The sequence below is a fragment of the Zootoca vivipara genome, chromosome 9 (genome assembly GCF_965207765.1).
Source record: "Zootoca vivipara chromosome 9, rZooViv2.hap1.1, whole genome shotgun sequence".
Classification (NCBI taxonomy): Eukaryota; Metazoa; Chordata; class Lepidosauria; order Squamata; family Lacertidae; genus Zootoca; species Zootoca vivipara.
In genome coordinates, this window is record NC_142592.1 from 41,730,804 (window position 1) to 41,750,459 (window position 19,656).

At 40.4% G+C, this 19,656-nt stretch overlaps 1 protein-coding gene across 1 annotated transcript in view; it reads right to left on the reverse strand.

The window, feature by feature from the left end:
- Positions 1-19,656, reverse strand: part of EP300 (EP300 lysine acetyltransferase) — a 73,038-nt gene that overhangs the window by 14,346 nt on the left and 39,036 nt on the right. The window contains exons 9-22 of the mRNA XM_035126525.3: positions 17,666-17,783; positions 15,952-16,123; positions 15,104-15,181; positions 14,104-14,213; positions 13,489-13,641; positions 12,529-13,029; positions 11,613-11,807; positions 9,934-10,090; positions 9,421-9,539; positions 8,875-9,114; positions 8,068-8,156; positions 5,780-5,860; positions 1,208-1,264; positions 466-543 (exon numbers count right to left, since the gene is read on the reverse strand). Coding sequence (XP_034982416.3) covers positions 466-543; positions 1,208-1,264; positions 5,780-5,860; positions 8,068-8,156; positions 8,875-9,114; positions 9,421-9,539; positions 9,934-10,090; positions 11,613-11,807; positions 12,529-13,029; positions 13,489-13,641; positions 14,104-14,213; positions 15,104-15,181; positions 15,952-16,123; positions 17,666-17,783 — 2,148 coding nt within the window. The remainder of the gene's footprint in view (positions 1-465; positions 544-1,207; positions 1,265-5,779; positions 5,861-8,067; positions 8,157-8,874; positions 9,115-9,420; positions 9,540-9,933; positions 10,091-11,612; positions 11,808-12,528; positions 13,030-13,488; positions 13,642-14,103; positions 14,214-15,103; positions 15,182-15,951; positions 16,124-17,665; positions 17,784-19,656) is intronic.

The following is a 19,656-nucleotide window of genomic DNA, read 5'->3' on the forward strand; positions in this document are numbered from 1 at the left end:
TAAATCCCAACTAGGACAACATACGGGATGGACAGAATGGAAGGTGCTGTGCAGAATGTTGGCCTGCCTTCTGAAATACTGCATCATGGGCCATATAAATGATGCTCCCTGTGCATTCTGAGATCTGTGGCAGTAGTAGTAAGGTTATTGGAACTAGAAAATCAAGCTTCCTGGGATCTGAGTTGTAGAAAGTCCCTCTAGGCAGCACTGATATTACGCAGGAGTATGTTAACAAGTGTCTATTAAGAGGGCAAGTTTATCAACTGACTTGAAAACAGTAACTTGATGGCAAGCATTTTAGAAAAACAAATTTAAACTAGCATGGTTGCTGTTTTAAATTAGACCACCAGCACTCTTCCCAGATAGAACTGTAGTCATTTTTTTAATTGTACACAAGCAGCACATCATCAACAAATTACCATCTTTGTAAGAAAAAAGGAAAGAAAAAATCAGAAAGCAACCCACCCAGATGGCCAGATTATCTCATTGTGAAGCACACAAATCTGATGCATTTTTCTTCCACATTCTATACATTCAACAAACCTGGAAGAGAGAATCAAAGTATAAGCAACATAGGAAGTTGTTGAAGATAACTGATTTAGAAAAAAATGTGTTGGAACTGAAGATTATGTAGCCCAAGTACAAAATATTCAGAACTGTACTTTTTCAAACCTGTTGATCTGCTGTACATGTATCTTTTCTCAGCAACAGTCTAGTGTACTATGCCCAAATGCAAACCACTACTCCCTATATGGTCTACATTGATTTTAGTTATGCATTATATAGCTTCTCTTTTCTTACATTCCACTACTAAAAGAATTCAGAGCAACTAAGATTCCTATACATCTAAGTTGTACAAAGCGCAGTTAAATGTTTACAAAGAGGATTGGGAAGCTTTTGAAAAAGTGATGTCAATTTTTATACTTCAAAACAAATATATTCATTATAAATTTGTAATATTGACTAAAGTAATCAAAGGCTTTTCTACCCCAAACTCAGATCATGTGGCTACACTTAGGCAGGGAAATATTTGCTTTCTTAAGATACAACACATCATCAATATTGCAGGTGATAAACTAAGAGAATAATGCTAAAGCCTTCCACTCACCCCTCCCACCCCCTGCAAAAAATATGAGAAAATGGTGAGAAAAAACTTTATTTCACTTTAAAAATGACAAGTGATTTGAGCTGCTCAAGCATTACTTACTGTTCAGGGTCCAGTGTATCATTTTTCCTTTTAGAAAACTGGTCTTTATTTATTGTGCTGGGGAGAAAAATTGATAATCACAGTTGTAACAAAAATAAGTAGCTGCTCATAATAATAATAATAATAAATCTTCCTAGCACCTACAGGAAACCCTGCTATGCAGCCCAATAGGACTCCATATGCATCATGCTTCTTAAGAATTTAAAATTTTGAGAGGAAAGAAAACTACAGGTGAATTAAAATAACTAGGGCAATGTAGTGGCTACTTAAAAGCTTATAAGAAACCAGAGTTGCCATTCATTACCTGTGACCACACACTTAAGCACTCCTGCTCCTCTGCAGATGCTTAAAAATCCAGAAAGTCTTAGGGTAGTCACAGGGCTTAGCAGTTTCATCAGAAGCTACAGATAATTTCTTCCTCACTAGGTACAGGAACCATGCAGCCACCATGCAGCTTCTAACTAGCCAAATTCAACCTTCCATCATAGATTGGGGAGCAGATAAGCACAAAGCACCTACTAGGAAGTACAGAACGTACTATTTAAACACATTCTACAGTTTGACGTATCATGAAACCCCATTTTATAAAACATATCATCTTTATGTATTTATTAATACAGTATACAACTGTATTAATTAGTGAGACCTCCTTATCTTCTCTCAACTGAAATACTTGCTTTTACTATGATAGCCTGGACATAGTTTTCCACCCTCTGGAAATTTCAGTTTGACTACTGTTATATGTTGTATATGGGGTTGCCTTTAAAATTGGTTCAGAAACTTCATCTGGTTCCAAACACAACCGATAAACTGTTAAGCAGGACACACTAGTTTCAGCACCTCTGCAGTATTAATAGTTCTGCAAAGTTACCTAATATTTCCAAGTTCAATGCAAAGTGTCATTTTTATACATTTAAAACCCTGAACAGCTTGACACTAGAGTACTTAAGAAGGACCATCTTTCCTTATATGCACCAGCCCACCTTCCAACACCCTTTTCCAGGTGCCCTCAACTCTTTTAGTGAGAACATCTTTTCAGTGATGATGCTTTGCCTTTGAATAGTCTCTCTAGACATAAATATGGCAGTTACTTCTACCCTGATTCAGCTCAATCTACCTTGATTCAGCTCAATTCCCTTTTTACCAAGGCTTGTAATCAAATTGCTGCTGCAATATCATCTATTATTTTAGTGACTGTCATACTCCCCCCCCCCCCTGCTGCTTACAGGGGTACCACTAGACAGGCAGTAGCCATGTTAGTCTGTTACAGCTAAATTAACAGAGTCTTGTGGCATCTTAAAGACCAACACATTTTATTATGGCAGATGCTTTCATGGACTAGAGCCCACTTCATCAGATACATGATTTTGTTTATCGCAATGTTGCTGACCATTTCATTCTTTTCTACTATGGTAAGTGTTCCAGAGAGGCTTTGCTGAAAAGCACCCTTTTAGAACAATATCAAACTAATTAAATTAGGTTAGGAAATTATTGTTAACTGTTGTAGTACATGCTTTTGTAACTTCTACCACTGAACTACTGCAGTGTGCTATCTATAAAGCTGCTTTAGGATTTTTTTCAGAAGTTGATCCAGAATGTAGCAGACTTTTGTTGGCCATAAGAATTATGCTACACTTAATAGGATTGATTACTGGTTTGTTTCCAACAAGTCAAATTTCTGGTTTCCACATTTAAGGCCTTAACTTTGGCATCCCCAAACTTTGGCCCTCCAGATGTTTTGGACTACAATTCCCATCATCCCTGACCACTGGTTCTGTTAGCTAGGGATCATGGGAGTTGTAGGCCAGAACATCTGGAGGGCCGCAGTTTGGGGATGCCTGCCTTAACTGATCTGGGCCTCATAACATGAAGGAATACCATAGGTACCCCATATGGAACTGAAATTTTGGGGGGTGGTGCTATCCTCTCAAAGAGGTATGGACAGCAGCAGTAAGATATAGACTGGGGTCCCCAGTGTGACACCTGCAAGTACCACATTGCCCCCAGGCACCCACCTTGGTACAAGCCAAGACCCCCTTGCCCCCCCTTTTTAATGGGGAGTTGTGGTCACTCTACAAATATGTATAATTGCATTGTGATATTTAGAGTTTTCCCCGGTCTCTTTACCAAAGATCCCAAACATGGAATTTGCCTTTTGCACAGCTGCCACACAATAGGTCAACATTTTCACTGTGCTACCAATAATGACTTCAAGATTTCATTCCTGAAGAGTAACCATCAGGTCAGACTCTATAAGCATATATGTGAAGTTAGGATGCTTTGCTCCGTTGCACATTACTTCACACTTGCTTACACTGAACAGCATTTTAATGCCCATTCATCCAGATTGGATTCTTTTGGAGCTCCTCACAATACTCTCTTGGTTTTACCACTGTAACAATTCAGCATCATCAGTAAAACTGGCTAATATACTGCTCGTGCTTAATTTCAGGTGATTTATGAACAAGTTAAAAAGCACCAGTACTAACCCAAATTCTTAGGGACCCCACTTCTCAAATCCCTTCATTATAAGTTGTTGTTGTTCCTTTTTACTATGCATTTTGTGGTTTTTATATTGTAATTTAATGTGAACTAACTGCCCTGAGATCTGTGGATGAAGGGCAGTATACAAAATGAATAAATGGCAAGTTTGGGGAAGGACAGGGGAGTGGCAATTTTTTGTTTTTGTTTTTTTGTGGGGGAGGTTTTCTGCCTGCTTTGGTGTGTGTCTATCTAAGCATTACCTGTTAACCTTCTGTAATGTTTATTTAACAAAGTTTATACTGTATACTGCTTGATTGTAATAAACATCTAAGTGGTTTACAAAACATAACATTAATGTAATGCCAACAAAAAAAAGTTAAAATGGGTATTTTAAAATGTTCAAAGATCAAATGTGCATATAATGAGAGGTAAGGTGATATCACAAGTAAATGGATCCCCAACTGTTGAGGGTTTTGTATTAATATATCAATAGCAACGCCTTGAACTTGGCCTGGATATGAAAGGGTATTTTGTAGTGCCTACCACAGTTTCTCAGATTTCAGAGTGCTCTTGAACTGGGGGGGGGATGGGGACATCTAGGATGTTCTTGGTGGTGATATTCCAGTTATGAAATTGTTGCCTAGAGAAGCTCTTTCTGGCTAGCGCCCTTTCACCTTTTGAAGGTTAGGAAACTTTCCTTTTCTAGAAGACATTTGCTGCCTCAGAATCCAACCAGAGTTATACTTATGTCTCTTGAGATCCAATGTATTTTATCATTAAAAATGTATTTAAAAGCATTTTAGGCACTTATTCTCCAGAAAATCTACTACATATTTTCTCCTATAGGTTAAATTAGTGGTGGACAAGACTGAAGACTAAGTTTTTAGCTAAGTCTCCTTCCAGGCGCTTCTTGTTTAATCCTCGGCATCAGGCTCTTTCCTGCTTCTAAAACCTTCCCTGTTTATATATTTTCACATATAACCCGAATCCATCAGGCAAAGGACCCCCACTTACTGCAATTAAGTAATCTATTTCACATATTATGGAACTATCAGAGCAACATTACAAATATTGAAGTTAAAGCAAGGGAGCATTACACACTGACCAGTCCAGATTTCACGACAAGTCACACATCAGCATGACAAGAGTGAGCCACAACAAGCCTTGAGCTTGTGCACTCCCCTCCTGAGAGTTCCAATGGTTCCACTTCTGGTTTAGATTAACCGCAACATCATGCCATCTGAACTTAACTTAAACTGTGGCTAGCATTAACTATGGGTTGTTTGAAACAAACATACTTCATAACACATGGTTTGAAGTTGAGTTGTTGCAAGCCATAGTTAAGGTTAGTCACAGTTTAGGGGTTCGGACAACATGCAGTTCTCATCTCATCCTTGCAGTTGTGCCTAAGGAGAAGAGGATGTGGCATTCAAATATGGCCAATATGTAAAGGCACATAAATATTCTAAGTGTCAGAACATGGTTGCAACCTCCAGAAAACAATTCCTATGAACACTCTGCTTCAACATAACCCTATTTTTAGCAGGAAAATCTGTCACCCGTGTTTTCAAATTTAGGCCTGCTTTCAGTTAGGTACCTGCCTGAACAATTGCTTACTGGATCTCCTGCTCAACAGGTTAAAGGTAGTCATGGTGTTATGTGTGTGCATGCACATGCACAAAATAGTTAAAAGTTAAAAAAAAGCTGTGAAGTTTCTTTTCTACAAGCAGAAGCAACAATTTTTTTTGCAGGTGGGATTGGAATTCTTAAACATTAGGTCTTTATGAAATCTAGCATATAAACTGGAAGAATGCTTCTACTTTTCAAAAGTGGTTTTTCATATTCTCACCAAAATATGAGTGTGTTTTAAAAGCTAAAGCTCATTCTGAAACATAAGGTTTGTCTAGTTTTCAAATAATTCTGTCCTCCATTCCTCCCATAATTGCACAAGGCCTCAGCATTAAATAAGGAATTTTATCATAAATTTGATGTAAATTGTTTAATAGTATTTAGAGTATGAGATAGACTAATGCTATGATAAATGTTGTAAGAAATTTAAAAATAATTAGAAAGGAGATAGCTACTCACGTTTGAGGCTGTGATGGGTCGTCCCCCAAAGAAACGCTCTCTCCTTGGATTTCATTGAAGCACTTCTCACAGAAATGATACCTGTCGGCAAGAAGGCCATATTTGGGTGAACTGTTCCGTCCACACAACACAGCCCAAGCCAAGCAACGGAGTCACCAATCACAGCAGGCCAAGGAGGGGGGCGGGAGCAGAGAGCAGGTCATCAACGGCGACAGGGACATTCAATGATGAAGATTTATGGGACCCAGAGTTTGTGTTTTGTTTTGTTTTTTTGTTTGGGTTGGTTTTTTTGCAATCAAAGCCAAGTGCAGACAACGACAAGCATGAAGGAGAAATAAAAAAACAACACACACACACGAACAAAGAAATAGGGATTTGCAGGACGAAAAACAAAACACAGAAGCAAGACAGGACAACACAAAGCAGAAAGCCAAGGCAAAGCACAGATTAGCATTAATCTCTCAAATGGGATCACAAGCAGCAAATTATAGCAAATAAAAAGAGTATTCCATTTTAGTATGCCCATGCCCTCCTCATTTCAATAATCAATGCTACAATAAAGCAGAGAATCAAAATGAAGAAAGGGTAAGAGCAATTGCTGCTCTGACATCTGCATCAGGGTAGCAACTCTTTTCACAAGAACATCTGCCAGGAGAGGGCTGGAAAGGGGTGAAAACAATCCATCTTGAGAATGCTCAAATGTTGAAAGGCCAGTCCTTCCCCTCAAAGCATTTTTTGTTTGCAACATCTGTTTAAAGCAGCAGTAACAATCCCCAAAATAATTTCTATGCAATTGTTCATGATCTGCCAAAATGACAGGTGCTTTAAGGCATCTGACAATCAGCTATGCATACGTATGTTCTTAATATGTGACATAGTGATGTTCCATGACTCCAAATTGATGTATTATTGACATATTAAAAGGATTCCATCTTCATCTAAATTAATGTTGAATGCTTTACTCAAGATGTTTTTTTACCCTCAAGAGTGCACAGAAACTGCAGTCTTTCCATTGCTAAGCAAGTTAATTTGAGTGCAAACATACAACAAAAAGAAACAAAAACAAAAAACAAAACTGTGACAGTATTATAAAGCAAAGCAAAACCAACACTAGAGGAAATGTAATTGCTAAAGAACAGATCACTTCTTCACCACCTATGTTTCCTATCTTAACAGGTTAGTTTATTTATTACACTGATACAATGACAAACATTGATTTGGACATTCAAAAGACCAGTGACCAAAGAACCACTTAGTGTTATCTGCTTAGGGGGGCTTTGCCTTGCATGTTTTGGACAGCAACCTTCCATTCCACATTGTTTTTGAAACTCCTCTTAATTTCAAAAGCTGTGATATGGCATGACAGTCTGCTGATTAAAGGTAAAAAAATCCAGTAGCAATGCCCTAGCCCATGTACACACCTACAGCAGTTCTTTGGATCCCAGCTCATATGTATACATATGAAGATTTATTTACTCAAGTTGGCATTTGTGATAAAAATGACTTATGGCATGAAGCTGTAAAGTTATAGAAATAAATGAAAGCTTAGCTTTAGATTTGTTAAAGAACTAGTTGTCTACTTCAGCAACCCACCCAAAGCATGATTTGTAGCAATACTCCTGACAAAAAAAGTTGTGTTCTCAGTTTTGCTTCCTCCCTTAAAAGAGCTCCAAACACAGTTTTTCCTATCAGATGTTTTCCGATGGCTCTTGGTCTGATGCAGTGCAAGATTTAGCTTCTTAAACAAGAGTACATACTCAGGAACACTTGTCAGTTATGCCTCAACAGTTAAGAGATCCCAAGCACACACACAGTAGTGTTACTACCATAGAAATTCTAGCTGAGAGTGAGAGACTGTAAGAGGCCATGGCAGAGTGAAGTCAGCCCCTCTCTGACCTTGCAGGCACCCTGCTTTTCATGCAGCTCTTAAACAAAACACAGCTTTACAGCTACAGCTTTGGTTGAAATAATTGATCTAAAACAGGAAATATGTCTCCCTTAGGATAAGACTGCTTAAATTCAGTGATGCAAACATGCATGCTTTTCTGTGCACTGTTTCATACAGAGGAAAAAAGGATGGCTTTACTGCAAAAGCTTTGAACTTATCTAAAGCATATGGAGAGTTTATATTAACGTCCTAATTTCTGAAACAGGAAGAAAAGGTCAATTGATGCAACAAGGCTTGCATTGGAAGTAATCTGCTGAGTATGCTATAAATATAAGTGCATGCCTATATCTAATATAATTTTTCACAGCTGGTGCAATGCTGTACCCAAGCATTTCCTTACCTGTTTTGGTAACTGTAATATGTAGCATCTCGTGGGATTGTGCATAACTGTTTGCCATAGCAACATAAAGTCTGCGGTGAAAACTCCAACTGAAAAAAGAGGGGAACACAGGTTGCTTACAGGTATCCAATAAATAAGACACTTCAAAGCAAAGTTTCAAAAGCTGCTACTACACTGGTAACCCAAAAGCAGTGAAGGCACAGATCCCACCCAATGAGGGCATGTACACTACCTCCAAAGGGCAGGCTGGGCACCAAATTTCCCTAGTGGATAAGCTCTAGAAGATTCCAGACACTGTCCTGAAGAGGCAAAAAGCCCATACTTGGGATTGCACAGAAACCGCAGGTTTTTGTTAAAGTATTCATAAAGTATTATAGATTCAGTGGTGGTAGTTCAATATCAATCCCCCCCCAGCTGCTAGAATCAGAGCACAACCTACAAATTTTGTGGTGCTAATGATTATTCCTGTACAACGTAACATTTATTAGGCAGTATTCTTATCCATTCGGAATGCAGTTTACCCCAAAGAAAATGTAGGGGTAGACCAGGGACAACAAACTTCTTAAGCCTTGGAGGACCGTCTGCTTTATTGCTTACATGCAGTAGGAATACAACTGAATGTTGTATTTAATGATGAACATTAAAACTCTGGAATAAGTACTGAACACAATTTAAGACAATCCTAAAATAGTTCACCATACTTGATTTCTATATAAGCATTCAAAACAGACTTAAAGGATCCTTAAAATTAGATATTGAAGTGTTTGAGTAATATCCTGAAATTCAGCTTAAGATGACTCTCCTTACCTTTCGTCCACAACAATAGCCAAGGCTCTGCATAACTGGATCAATTTCCTGCTCAAACACCTCTGCCAGCTTGGAACAGTACTTATATACTCTAGATGTTTTGCGGTTGTAAAGCCAGGCATTGTTGAACATGAGCCAAATATCATCGACATACTGCCAGGGTTCCTGGTACTGTCCTGTGTCAAGCTTCCTCTTGATTGTAGAAAGATCCATGGGGTTCTTTACTATATCAAAGTAATCCTGAAAAATAAATAAATAAGAATTCTGAACCCTTGGGTGCTGACCTGGAATGTCTTTGCTTATCTCCTCTACAAAAGCAAGTACACCCTGAAACCCCATCTCAGAAAGGAATGGATAATAAATTTGCTTTCAGTCAGACAAATTTAAGAATGACCAAAAGAGAAGGCAACTTTGCTCTGAATGAGACTAATTTGAAAAAAAAGGAAAATAGAAAAAGATGGAGCTACAGGATTTTTTTGTTACACACAAAAGCCCTGGAAAAGTGGTTATGCATTTGAGAGAAATGTTTCTTTTCAATACACTTACAGGAATTCCTAGTAGTTGGGGATCCACAGGCTGTCGGAAGGGAAGGGACTCTGGGTCCTGACGGTAAAGTGCCTCCAAAGTTGGCATAAGTGCCTGCCTCAACTCTTCTGGCTTGAAAACTTGTGAAAGGAGACACATAAAATTAAATTAACCAAGAAGATTAGAAATCTTATTAACATCAAGACAATGCTTCATTTCCCGTTTCCCCACTCATTATCCAATGGTGAAGTGTTAGGCACTGACTAATTTGCAATAGTCAGAACAGGACTCTGATATGGAACAACAGATTTTACTCAAGAGCTAATGTGAGCTAACGTGTACAGTAAATGTAAAGTTTGGCTAATAGTTAAATTTCATAGGCTTGTCTCCTATCCAGTGTTTCATTAGATAAGGCACATCCTTCTATGGATGTCCTACCGGTATTACCAAAATATTAACATGTGAAGTTCAAGTCTCAAACTAAAGAAAGCTACACAGCTTCTCTATGTAGCTGACAAGAAACAGTAAACTTACTTTTCCTCTTTGACTGTCCTGAAGCTGGTGAAGACTGAGTACCTGGAGTACTAGGTCTTTCCTCCTCTTCCTTCACTTCTTGCTTCACTTCTGGTTTTTTCTCTTCCTGCTCTGTTGATTCAGATTTGCATTCCTCAGACATGGATTCTACCTTAACCTGGAAAAGCAGGAAAACATTTATGAGCAAAAAAAGCAATAAAATAAAATAAATAGTAATAATAATAATAAATGATCACACCTTCAAGAATAATGAAGAAAGCAGCTGGGTGACACTGTATGTTCTCCTTCTATTGCAAGTAATGAGACCATACCTCTCTTATGAAGCTTGTTCCCATTCCCAACTAAGGGACATTTCAAACACTATGCACTTCTTAGTGCTTAGTTAGTACTTCTATGTAGGAAAAGGTGTAAACACCATGACTGATATTCAACATGCTCAGAGTAGCCCCACTCAAGTTTGTCAATTTCCAGTGGGTCTATTCTAACAGATATCACCCCATGAATAGATGTGCAACAACTGTACACAAAACTATCACTGTGTGTATACAGAAGAGGTGGACAACTGCAGTCTCCTAGCACAGGTATACTGAAATAGCTCATACAATCTACATGAAGGTCACATTACTATCAACATACTACTTTCATGCTTCTTCCTCAATATGACACTTTCAATAGGAAACAAAAACTTTGAAGATAGCTATATCTGAAAAATAAGAGAACGCCATATTAAGGAAAAACTTGTTCTCTCCCCTCTGTAGCAATTGGTGATCCTACTGTAGCTACAAAGCAGCCTAACACAGGGGTGGAGAACTTCCAGCCCATGGGCCAAATCAGGGCTAGTACGGGCCCCAATTTGTCCTGCAAAACTGTTTACCCAGCCCTTTAGCCTGGCATTGTGTGTAATGTCATGTGTGGGGCAGATGCAGACAGCGCCTCCAAAAATGAGCAGGAGCTTTAAAGGCCTCCTGGTTGTTCTTTTGTAAGTGAAAATTGCTGTCAAATCCATACTGCAGATGAATTTACAGCAATGCCTGGGATCAGCACTTCAAGAAAGCCAAATATTCCACCACCAGCATAAAAAGAAGCCACAGATATAAATGATTGTTCTCTGCAGGTGTGGCTTGTGCATTAACCATAAAACAATTTTTTTTAGTCTGGGTCTTCTGATGTCGCAATGAGTTTTTGCACCAAAAAGGGTGTGTGTCAATGAGACATCAGGTGACCCCACCCACCTGTTAAAATGGACCACAGGATGGGGGTAGTTCAGAATCTGACCAGCTGGCCAGAACCTGTTCCTCACATAAGTGCTACTAAGTAAACTGCTTGGTCATCACTTGAGAGAAAACTTCTAACCCCACTTGTATCATGCCTCAGAGACAGGAGATCTGGATCAAAAAAACCAAAACTGAAATGTTTTGAAAATTAGTGCACCGACTTTCCTAATCAGCAAGTCAGACTGGTATAGTGGATAAAGTACCAATTTGGGTAGACCTGGGCATTTAGAGGGTGACCTTGAGCCACTTTCTCTCTTTTCAGCCTAATCTACTTCATAGGATTGAGTGGATAAATTGCAGTCCTCCTTTCCCATATCCCTCCTGTTCTTCTTGGAAGAAAAAGATCCAGGTGTGATCAAATGAATCAATTCCTAGGCATATCCAGTGTGCATGCCACATTCTCACCTCTGGCTTCTCCTCCATTTGAAGATCTGTTTGTTCTGACTCCTCCTCTTCCATTTTAATCTCCATTTTAATTTCAGGCAAAGGCTGCTGTTGCTGTTGCTGTTCAGGAGCAGCCTGTTGAGAGTTCACATCTGCACTGTTGGTGGATGGTGGGTTTGATACTTGCCCATCAATGTTTGCACCTGGATGTGAAAGCTACAGAATGAAAGCAACAGAACTAGTAAAGCTACATGTTAAATAGTGCCACACAGTTTTGCAGTAATTTTATTCTTTGCTTTATTTTGTGCTTCTAAGCTAGATGGTATCTCAAGCAACATATGCCACATGCATCTCGATAAGAAAAGGTGCTACACAAAAAACCCCAATATCCTAACACTAGCCTACCCTGGAATTATGTCTAGCTATACCACTTTCTCTCCTGCCAACCTAGCAGTTCAAAAACATGCAGTGCAAGTAGATAAATAGGTACCGCTCCGGCAGGAAGGTAAACGGCATTTTCGTGCACTGCTCTGGTTCGCCAGAAGCGGCTTAGTCATGCTGGCCACATGACCCGGAAGCTGTACGCCGGCTCCCTTGGCCAGTAAAGCAAGATGAGCGCTGCAACCCAGAGTCATCCGCAAATGGACCTAATGGTCAGGGGTCCCTTTACCTTTACCCCACTTTCTGCACCCCCCTCCCCAAAAATCACACACATATATTTTTATCAGACATCTGTAGCTGAATTAATTCTTTGAAACTCTGCTATACAAAAGACAGCATGCATTCCAAAGTCCAGCATACTGTTCTATACCTTCATGCAATGCATGCTATTGAGAGAGCAGAAACCATTTAGCCATTGATACTGTATATAACAACCTAAAAAGATTTTGCCCAAGGTTGGACTTTCACTCTTAATAACCCTAGAAAACTTCCTTACGGGTGTTGTAGGATGCTGAGGCTGCAGTGCTGCTGTAGGGGTGGGCACAGATGCAGTTGTGCTCTGTTGCGAAAGAGGTTGCTGTGGCAGCTGCTGCTCTGCAGAAGGGGTAACAGAAACTGGAGGCTGCACTTGTGGAGTCAATTGAGCCTGGGGAGGTGTGGGGGTCTGCCTCTGTGGGGGGTGCATAGTTTGTGACGGTGGTCCAGGTGGCATCGCTTGAGTGGCAGGAGCAGACCCAATTGTTGCCTGTGGTGGTGCTGGTTGCTGCTGCTGCTGCTGCTGCTGCTGCTGCTGCTGCTGCTGCTGCTGCTGCTGCTGCTGCTGGGATATCAATCCTGGAGGTGTATGGTGAGGTGTGGGAGTACGGCTTGGTACTGGAGAAGGAGAGTTTCGATGTAAAGTAGACTGTGGAATAGGAGGGCAATGAATATGACTCCCTTGAGAACCTGGCGCCACTACTGGAGAAGTCACAGGACAGGAAGAGCTGGTCATTTGTGCCTGTTGAAAAACAGAACTGTCAGTATCTGAATAAACTATGTTTAGTATCAACAACTGAAAGGGGCAGATCTAGTCTCCCTCAGCTCCTGCTCCCTCAGTTTGGAACACAAAGGTGAAAAGGATGTGGAGGGAGTGATGTGATTTGCAGGCAGTTCACGTTGGGAGAATGGACGGGGAGCTTTGGCCCATCCTCCTCCTTCTCCCACTCAGTGGCACTCCTGTAGAACTACTTGCCAACCAATGATAATGTGAGTAAAATGGAAGGCAGTGCACAGAGAAGTTAAGGATAAGTACTAAGTATGCTTGCCTGAAAGATGGTCTTCACCAGATAATCAGTAGTGCCAGTAACTGGCTTGAATTAATAATTTTGCTCCCTTTTTAATCATTCATCCACGTCTACCATGCACACAAACAAATCCACATCCAAAGAGCCTGCCCACAGAACTTCTCTCAACATACTTGAGACGTGGGAGTCTGATTGCCAGGTTGAGTCATAGGCGTGCTTGTTGGATTCATTCCAGGAGACAATGTAGGATATTGGGTCTGCTGAAGGAACTGACTTTGATTGGAAGGTTGTGACACCCCTTGTTGCATACGTGGGGAAAATCCCATCTGTAACAAAGTATTTATTATGAATGAATAAAACACTGTATCAAGCTAATAGTCAAAGTTAAGAATGACATGGTACTTCCAGACACTAACATAGCAAATTTATTGATACCCTCTTATCAGATAAGTTGCCAGGGACTATCACGGCCAGAGACTTAAATGGTACTGCCTCTGGATTCTCAGCCCAGTAGCCCAATAAAATTCATTATTTGAAGCATGTTGCAGGCCTAACTTAGTTAACATAACCGGTTAAAATATGAACAGTACTCCCTATTTAGAGAGTGGACTACCAACACATTTACATACATAGGGGGGTGGTATTCAAGGTAGATCCACTGAAATTAATGAACATGACCAAGTTAGATCCCTTAAATTCAACAGGTCTACTTTGAGCAGGACTTGAGTCAAACAACGCCTACCGTATATTGTTTTGGCACAGCAGTCAACAATGGAAAGTCAACCAACCTGGCTCATGGTCCCCGTCTGGCTTAGCTGTCCAGGGTGCTGAAGGGGAGGAGTTTGCCGGGGTCCAACTGACTGCATTTGCATGGTCATCTGGCCAAACTGATTCATTCCTGGGAGTTTACATGTTTAAACAAGATTGGTGAGTTCATCAGAATATTTATACTAACAACAAGTTAAATGTGTAAGAATTATAGAAGGCAGGGAATATTCTAAAGAGGCAAGAAAGGAGGAGGAAGATGTCAGGGACAAACCAGTATCAGGACTGTGTGCATGAGAATAAGGAGACACAAGGGAGTGTGAAGCTTGAAATTAAAATGAATAGAGACAGGAAGCAAAGGCAAATAGGAACTTTATCATGGCACTGGAAAGAGACACTTATAGCACAGGCATTCTGAAACAAATCAAGAGAAGAAAATGCACCAGAAATGCAGAAAAATCAAGAAAACACAGCTTGGGGAAAATGATTACATATGGACATGGCCTGTTGCGATAAAAAGAAAAGGGTGGCTCTTGGAGACACTGTAAAGTATGTGGAAAGATATTGGCAACTGACATTGCTGCTGCCATGTCCTGCCATTCCACTGCCATGTCCTGGCCAGTGCTGCTGTCGGCCTCTCACATCTGGACAAACTGACCCAACATATTCCAGCACTTTGGAATCTATGCCAACTCAGTGCTCAGCTCTGATCTGCTGTGGTGGCTTGACATTTTAGAATGATGTTGGACACTGCATGATGGGCATAGCATTTGGGGCAATTTACATTGGTGGGCAGCTGCTAAGCACTAGCTCAGCACCCATTCTGAAGCATGCCATGCAGGAAACACATCTGGAGGAAGGTGAATAACTGATGGCGGTGGCAGCACCAAAGTGGGAGCTGAATAGGGTGGGAGCACTGTCAGGTAAGGGACCATGCTGGAGCTGGCATGGGAAGGGGTAGAGACAATGAAAAGTCCCTACTATAGTGGCAAGTTGTTCAGCTCTCTTTTTCTGAACTCTTACCTGGTGGTGTCTGCATTCGATTCACCATCTGGTTTGGCACATTGGCACGAATCATAGTTGGGTCGGGAAGAGGACCGTCTGTAGTGTAGTTGAACACGAAAGTTAAAAAAATTCAGACATTTTCATTTTTAAAAAACAAGTTTTGTCAGTTTAGGGTAAGGGGAACCTTAATTCTTAAATTCTTGGACATATTTCAGCATTTGGGGAATATTAACTTTTACATCTAGGATGCTAAACACCTAACAGCAGCACTATCTTTTTAAAATTCAGCAGCTGATCAACCAAGTTCTATTTTCAAGTACCAAATGTATCTTTAGAAATGAAATGCCAGGATGAAGGGCATTATTCTGAAGGTACTTTCAACAGAATATGAAAGCATGCACAGTTCTCCAAGCATCCTCCCTGAAATTGACGATTATGTATCACAAGCAGAGCAAAGGAAACCTTAAACTGAACTATATATAACTGAAGAGAGATTAAAGGGTGTAATGCCATTTGTGCAGAACTATTCATTTTAATGATCAAATGATTGCAATTATATAGATATATCAGAATGCTGATAATGAGTTAGCCGTTTTCACACATGCTTGTCCCAATACCTCCTTTCACACAGACACAACTACTTTGCCATGTTTTCACACTATGCACTTGAGGGCTCTGAACAAATCACACAATTATATGGGGTAAAGGCTCATATGGGTTATTCCCCTCTGTACCTAGCTGGAGAATGATTGTCACCCCTGTAATTCTTGAGTGCCCAAGAATCATGTAGATTCAAATGTCTATTGTTGTTGTTGTTAAATTCATTGTTATTGTTAAATCAAACTTTGTAAGGGTACAACACTTACTTGCTGTCATCCCGGGTTGTGGCTGCCCCATGGGCCCTTGACTGATAGGAGCTGGTGGCATGCCTGGGGCATTTGGTATCATATTCTGCCTTTGTAGCCTGGTCCTCCTCTTTTCCTCCAGTTCCTTCTGGATCTTATAAATTTTCTCTGCTAATAAGTGGTAGTACTCTGCCTGCAATTAGAAAAGTATATGAGATGCATACATAAGGAAAGCTTACAATATGTGTATTTCCAATCCACCAGAGACTGAAGGAATCCTCCAGCTACAGCATATTAAGTTGTAATCTTTTTTTCCTACACAGAAAATAGTGGCCACATTCTCATTAGAATTTCATTTTAATCCATAAAATGCTGATCCTTGTGATGATGGTATACACACATAGAAGGTGGGCCGTCATACTGTTCTGATCTAGAAAGAATGTGACTGGGGTCCCCATCAGTAGAGGCCAGGATACTTTGAAGTACCAGGGAGTGGTGTTGTACATGTAATCCCAGGATATCAAGATTCAGTGCCTTACTTTCTATGGCAACAGTGTTCAATTTACACTTCCAAGTCTGGCAGATTGTGTTCCGTAATTCAAGGGCATCATCTAGGCTGCAGTTCTAGGTTGTCTGAGCATTCAGTCCACTGACCCCAAGTACCATTATCTAGTCACCAGGCCCTATAAAATACTAGCCTCAAAAGTTATTCCAAGTAACTCATCACTGGAATGAGCCTACACCAGAATACTTTGCTAATATTCGTTTGTGGCTTTGGAACTCAGCCTCTGCCTCCTGCTTCAACTGACAGATACTAGGTCCCAGAATACAAGGTCTCAGAGTCTGCCCTTTGCATGCAAATACCCAGTGTCTGGCATGGTAGGCAGGTTTGGCCATAAGGCAACATTGTCCCAACTACAGCACTTCATTACTGGAGCAAATGGACAAATCAAAGGAGTATAACCAGGAGAACTACTGAAATGGGGGATTTATCTGCCTCCTGCCCCTAAGTTTCTTGGTCAGAGCAGGTTTCATTCCTCACATTTGCTAAATACTATCCTGTTTATATGCAGTATAGCAGGAGCTGCTCAGAAACCAGGGCTTTGCCACCCCAATCTGGCTTCTGTTTATTGTTGAAAATAGCAGCAGTGGGGAACCTCTGGTCCACAGTCCAAACCTGATCCACCACAGATTTGTATTTGGCCTGCAAAGCAGTTTTCCCCAAAGTATGTCATATATGACATCAGGTGTGGGGTAGGTAGAGATGCAGCTGTCAATGCAGCTGTTGATACACAACTATGAGCCCGAAAGGGTGCCAATGACTGTGCCCTGGAAGGAAAGCAGACTTTGCCTCTGCAAAGCTAAAGCTTCAAACACTTTAAAGCACTGTGCAGCGCTCTTTGCAATGATGCCATTCTGACATCCAGTGATTGACAGGAAGGTAGGCACAAAGCTAGCATCTACTAGGGATCTGGCTTGCGAAGCCTAAAAAGTTTCCTACTCCTAAAATAGAACACGTTTGCATCCTTGGAACTTGCTTCAGAGAAAAATGGAATTTGCTACAAATGATGATTCATTGGTATTACTGAAGCATTCCTTCCAAATACTTATTACATATACATACAATGGAAAAGAACATGACTGGCTTTTGATCAACGTAATTATAGAAATGACAAAAAGACAAATTAATTTATAAATTAATACTTTGATATCAGAAAATTACAAAATAACTTACCCTGCTATTTGCTGATTCATACATGTCACCCTCTACTTTCCGAGCATAGGAAACAAGATTTGCCATGCGCCTATCTTTTAGTGCTGCAGGGTCAGGAGTTGGAAATATGGCTTGTACTCTGCAAGAATATAGAGGGAAATCTTGAACCAACTATTTGTCTCCTGAACTTCTGGGTCCAAAAATCTAATGCTCACAGCTAGAGTTTATGTTATTCTTATTTTTTGTCAACTTCTGGTAAAAGCCAAAAACAATCATGGATGGGAATTCTGGAACTGTACTGGACCAAGAGGTACAAATTGTCTAATTCAACTCACTGAAAGCTTGCAACATCCAGATAACATAAGCTGCCTTAATTAGGAATAGGTTTACAAATATGAAATTAGCTGTTGTGATGCTAACTCACAGGCAGAACAAACTCTGGAATAAGAAACTGAAGGGAATCCAGCAGAGTATAGCTTGGTACAGCAGGAAGAAAGAGAAGGCCATGATAACCGTTTCTCAGGCAAAACAAGCTTTTATAACCTTGTTATTTCAGGGAAAGCGACTGATACAGTGGAATCACCCTATAGCCTCAGAGGAAATGATAGCCTTCTGAACCTTTCAATCTGTAACATGAAGTGCCTTACCACAAGGGGCAGCAGAGCATAGATCCAAAAGTTCTCAGTTCTAGGTCCAGGGGTTCCTAACAAAAGGCTACTTTCCACTCATATTCTCTTTGAATATGATGTCTGAATAAGAACCAAAGTTTACCACACTGAAACATCTATTGTCTCAATAAAACATGTCTTAACTGGGCCAGAAGACAAACAACAAAACCAATCCTCACCCAATCAGTGCAGTATGTGAATTATGATTAAAAACTGTCCCTTACTCAACAATGTGCGGTCCGATGAGCAACACTGTTACCTACAGCGCTACTAAACGAGCCCCTGAAGCATGCTAGCAAACACAGCCTGGGCCTTTTCTTTTCAATTCAACTGTTTTTCCCCATCATGAAGAAATGGCAATGGTCTGGTCTAGATTACATGGACTACTTATTACATTCCCCTTAATCCATGTGTAGGCATAAAGTAGATCTCTGGATGATTTGCAGTAGATCCACAATGGTTTGACTCCAAATTGTTTATCAATTTGGCAACCAATGAGCTAGGCAGCAAATTGTTTATCAATTTGGCAACCTAAGGCCCGTGGGCCAGATGCAGCCCAATCACCTTCTAAATCTGGCCAGCGGGCTGTCGGGGAATCAGCATGTTTTTACATGAGTAAAATGTGTCCTTTTATTTAAAATGCATCTCTGGGTTATTTGTGGAGCCTGCCTGGTGTTTTTACATGAGTAGAATGTGTGCTTTTATTTCATATGCATCTCTGGGTTATTTGTGGGGCATAGGAATTCGTTCATATTTTTTTTCAAAATATAGTCCGGCCCACCACATGGTCTGAGGGACAGTGGACTGGCCCACGACTGAAAAAGGTTGTTAACCCCTGCCATAGTTTAAAACAAATTATAATTTAATGTGAAAGGGAAGCATGCTGCTCAAAAGTTCTCATGGCACTCCTTCCACACACACTCATGTTACACTGTGGACAGAATAAGCCAGAGCGACCTAGCTTGTCAGCCAAACCCGAGCATGTGGATCATTTTGTCCAAACGGACTATGGACTGAAACCAAGGTTTGTTCCAGACAAGCTAGTGTCTGATTTGCTTCATCTTTAGCACAGCAAGAAGCAAGGGAGAAGCAACATGAAAGTTTTGAGCGCTGTGCATCAGCATATTAAAGCACTGTTTGCTTTAAACTATGGTTTAATGTGACATGCAAACCAGGCCACTATCATGGTTGTAAGTGAGATGGATAGAGGACAATACACCAAGTATGCTATCTTGAGCTCTTTGGAGGAAAACAGTGATGTTAAATAAAAATCTTCCAAATAAATCTAGTCCAAACCAATAATAATTTCTTCTTCCTTATTGAGTCAGTATAGAAAAATGTTCT